At 41.0% G+C, this 4,230-nt stretch overlaps 1 protein-coding gene across 1 annotated transcript; it reads right to left on the bottom strand.

The window, feature by feature from the left end:
• Nucleotides 1-418: 418 nt before the first annotated feature.
• LOC112748021 (uncharacterized) lies at nucleotides 419-2,707 on the bottom strand. The gene is made up of 4 exons (XM_025796226.1): nucleotides 2,195-2,707; nucleotides 1,028-1,972; nucleotides 769-927; nucleotides 419-520 (listed from the first exon to the last, which is right to left on the bottom strand). The coding sequence occupies exons 1-4, from the start codon at nucleotides 2,705-2,707 to the stop codon at nucleotides 419-421; spliced, it is 1,719 nt and encodes a 572-aa protein (XP_025652011.1).
• Between the last annotated feature and the right edge of the window lie 1,523 nt (nucleotides 2,708-4,230).

Raw genomic sequence — 4,230 nt, 5'->3', positions numbered from 1 at the left:
GGGCAAACTGGATATGGTGGAGTTCAGGTTCATGGTTGCAGTGGGAGTTGCTTTAGTTGGATGGACACTTGCACTGATATTGGTGTTTGAAAAAACAACAGCAACCAAATTTGGGAGACTTTCACTAGAATGATGTTGTTGGTTATGATGAGTTATAGGAGAAAATTGTTAGATAGATAAATTGTGTTCTGTATGTTGGCTTAGAAATAGTAGTGATGTTGAACTAGTTGCTGTTTTGTTGAACTCAATGATATTGTAATGCAATGATGTTTTTGTGAGTTTTGGTTGAAGAAAGGCTGGTTTTGTGCAGATGCAATGTTGTTTCAGTGAAAGAGTTGAATGAAATGAAGTTTTATGTTTTGCAATCTATTTAAATCAAGCAAGTCAACAGGATGGGAACAATCATTTTTGTAACATATTACTTAATGATTAACCACAAAGCTGTCATTGGATACAAGCACAAAAGATTGGAAGTAAAATAACAAAACAAGAGGAACACAGTTTGCTCCACAATAATGGTCTGCAATAACAAACTATTGTCTTAAAACTAGTTTCCAGACATTATAAAGATACTAACCAGAAATTCTTTACTCATAAAACATTAGCCTTAAAACATAAAACAGCACACATTATAGTCGTCACATCTTTTTTCATGCTTTGGTGGGATTTGCTGATGTTCTTCGATGGGCTTGGCAGCACCCTTAGATTTGTGGTGGACGGAGTCAACTTAGCCTTTTTTAAAATAGCTTGAGAGTGTTGGGAACTCACATCAGTGACAGATGATTTTCTCTTTGGCCTTGTGACTGTGGTCTTCATTGAAGCAGCTTGGGATTGCTTAGAACCCTGGCTGGAGATAGTGCTTGAGATAGTGCTAGTGCTAGAGATGATTCTGGAAGCTCTTCTTGTGGATCCAACTACTTTATTTGCCTAGTAAATAGCCACAATACCAGAATCTCATATCATAATCTTTAAATGCAATTAAAAAAATGAAGTATGAACAAGCGCAAAATCAACTAACAGTGCTTACCGATGCAGTTGCAGCTACTTTGCGCTTCTTTAGATAGGTCCATTTGTTGTGACCTCTAGCAAAATAATAGGAGCACTTCTGATTCTGCCCTTCGCGAGACACTCCTCCCCTAGTTGGGTTCTCATCTGCAGCTTTATTACGTTTCAGTTTAGGCCTTCCAATGGGTTTCCTGTATATTGGTGGCAAAACGTCATCAAATGGTGTCTTCTCCCACAGGTTGGGCCCATTCAAGGGATATACCACATGTTGGTAGCAGTCAATGTAGGTTCCTTTCTTGTAACAGTTTGCAACAAAGTTGTCCACGTTGAAGCACATCTTCCTGATGCAGGTCATTGCATGAGCACAGGGGATTCCGGATAGTTGAAACTTCCTGCACGAACACTCATGATTCTTCAAATCAACAACGAACTTCTCTTTGCCTCCCTGGATACTTGTTACCTCATATTTGTCACAACCAGTATAAGTGCTCACCCACTTACCACTTGCATCAACTTGTTTTTCAACCTTAATCCTGATACGGGGCAATACCTCTCTTGGGCATTCAATTATCCGATCCCTATTATCAGCCCAACGCCTCATTATGTATACTCTGATGTCTTCAAGCATGCTGACTATTGGTTTCCCTCTTGCATCCACAATCACAAAGTTAAATACCTCACACATATTGTTTACCAACGTATCACACTTAGACCAAGTCCCAAACTTGTGCCGGCACCAATATTTCGTTGGTATCTCCATCAGGTGGTTGTAGGCTCCATTATCAACACTTTGTATTTCAGCCATTCTCCTCTCCCACTCTTGTAAATAAGTAGCCTTTGCAGCATTCCACATCATCAGTTTTAGTTGCAGCCCTGGGAATCTCTTCCTGAAATTGCTGTAAAGATGTCTAACACAGAATCTATGATTCACTCCGAGAATGAGCTCATCGAAGGTTGGAACTAAGCCCTAAACCCACAAGTAATAGTTAATGCAGTAATTCAGTAACTCAGTACAATTTAGACACTAACCCATACACTACAAACTAATCCTCCTACAATTCAAACACCAGCATACACTACAAACTAATCCTCATACAATTCAAACACCAGCATAACTAGGGCAGCAAGACTAACACTAATACTAGGTTCAATGAAATAGCTCCTTAAAACTAAGTTTAGAAATAAGTACCTTCTGTTGGTCAGACATGAAGGTGCAGCTCCTTATCTTGTCATAGCCAAAGTCATCACACAGATTGGTAAGGAACCAGGTCCATGTGTCCTTCGTCTCTGCTTCAACCACTGCATAGGCTATTGGCAACATCTGGTCGTTCGGGTCCCAGCCAATAGCGGTGAGAAGCTGACCTCCATATGGTGTCTTGATGAAGCACCCGTCAAGGCAAATTATTGGACGGCAAACCATGAAGCTCTTCTTACATGCATCAAGGCACACATAGAGTCTTTGAAACTTTGGCCTTAAATCCACACCAGGTTTTGGTCTCTCAGAAGAAAACTCTGGTGGTCTCTCCACTTGCAACTTCACTGTAGAACCCGGGTTAGACCTCAGCAATTCATGACAGTAGTCATAGAGCCTCCGATACTGCTCTATGTACGTTTCTTGTAACTCATCAAGAGCAAACTGTTTAACCCGGGCAGCTTTAGACTTAGTCAGCTCTACATTCCACTTGCTGTATGCTTTCTTCATTAGTGTGGAGAGTTTTATCTTTGGATTCTCAGCAATTTTGTTTAGAAAGACCTTGCTCAACCATTTTGCATGCATAATCCCAATTTTCAACTCCCTAGAACAGTTATGCTTGTTGTGGCAGCTGGTTAATTGCCATGTTTGCTCATTCTTCATCTTCCCACAGTAGGCAAACTAGTTGCAACCCTCTATGCAAGTGACCTTCACTCTCCGAAGGTCAACCTTATCAAACCTCAAACCCCTCCCAGTATGTACAGCATAGGCAGTAGCACAATCTTTAAACTCCTCTCTTGATACATAAAGAGTTCCAATCTCCCACTTGTACTCACTCATGTCCTTTAACTGCTTGTGTAAAGGATACCTCTTGGCAACATTGTTATCATCCTCATCATCACCAACAATAGGCACATCAAAAAAATTTTCAGATTCATATCCTTCTTCCTCATCCCCTAAACCTGCAGCAATCTTCTCCTTACCTCTGTCATTGTCACTCCTACTCTCTTTTGCTGCATCTATTTGGGTTTCAGTTGTGCCAACCTCGAATGTATCCCCTACCCTGATGTTGACATCAACTAACCCCTCAGCCCCTTCCTTCTCATCATCACTATCACCAAACACAATCTCAGCAGCACTATCTTCTGAGCAATAACCATTTTTGGAATCAGAACTCCATGAATTACTACTGTCATCTACACCACCCTTGGGAGTATAGTCCTCGTCCTCACTGCCATCACTACCCTCTTCTTCCTCATCTAATTCATCTTTTCCATCTTTCTCACCCACATTTTCTTCCTCCACATTTGGGCCAGAATTCCCCTCCACTGGTCTTGCTGAATGGGCCTCAAATGTTACCATTGGGCCTGGCCCATTAGATCCACCAGCCTGCTCCTGCATGGTAGTTTCAGTACTCCCTAACATGTGTACATCCTCAACCTTTTCATGGATATCACTAGTTTTATGAACTACATACAGCTCCACCATATCCTCCCTAACCCCAATATTAGCCATATCCATTGCATCTTTGTCGGTTCGCAGCATCCTTAAGCCTTCTTCTGTACTCTGATCCAGTGATTTGTACCACATTGCTGCAATGTCTTTTTTCAAATACCCTTGTCTGCTCACTATGTCATAAACCTCAATCAGACTCCACTCATCTTCATTACAGTAGTCTATCACAGTTGTCTCCCCACCCAAATACTTCAAAAGCCCTCCTTCAAGACCAAAGCTTCCATGGTGGTAATCTTTCACACTAAAATAACTCATCCTAAACGGCAGACCCTGTTACATCAGATCAGCATAGTAAAACTAGTAAGTTCGTAAGCACAGATTGAGTCACCAAAAACAAGTCAACTCATGCCCTAACTAACATTCGCAACGAACATTTCTCTGGGAATACATAAATTCAAATAAACCCTAAAGTGTAAACAATCTCCTATATGACCTTTGTTCTTCATCAAACTACTAAATAAAAACCCAAGAAACAAAATTTCTTCCTCGTACATACCTTGTCGAATGAAACCTCTCTG

The sequence above is a fragment of the Arachis hypogaea genome, chromosome 15 (genome assembly GCF_003086295.3).
Source record: "Arachis hypogaea cultivar Tifrunner chromosome 15, arahy.Tifrunner.gnm2.J5K5, whole genome shotgun sequence".
Taxonomy (NCBI): domain Eukaryota; kingdom Viridiplantae; phylum Streptophyta; class Magnoliopsida; order Fabales; family Fabaceae; genus Arachis; species Arachis hypogaea.
The sequence above is the reverse complement of the archived record's forward strand: the minus strand, read 5'-3'. Positions and strand labels throughout refer to the sequence as shown.

Coding starts and splice junctions, on each gene's coding strand:
- LOC112748021 (XM_025796226.1), bottom strand. CDS start 2,707: ATGAAGAAAGCATACAGCAAGTGGAATGTAGAGCTGACTAAGTCTAAA. Junction 928..1,027: donor AAGTAGCTGCAACTGCATCG/GTAAGCACTGTT, acceptor GCTATTTACTAG/GCAAATAAAGTAGTTGGATC. Junction 521..768: donor GAAAATCATCTGTCACTGAT/GTGAGTTCCCAA, acceptor TTGTTATTGCAG/ACCATTATTGTGGAGCAAAC.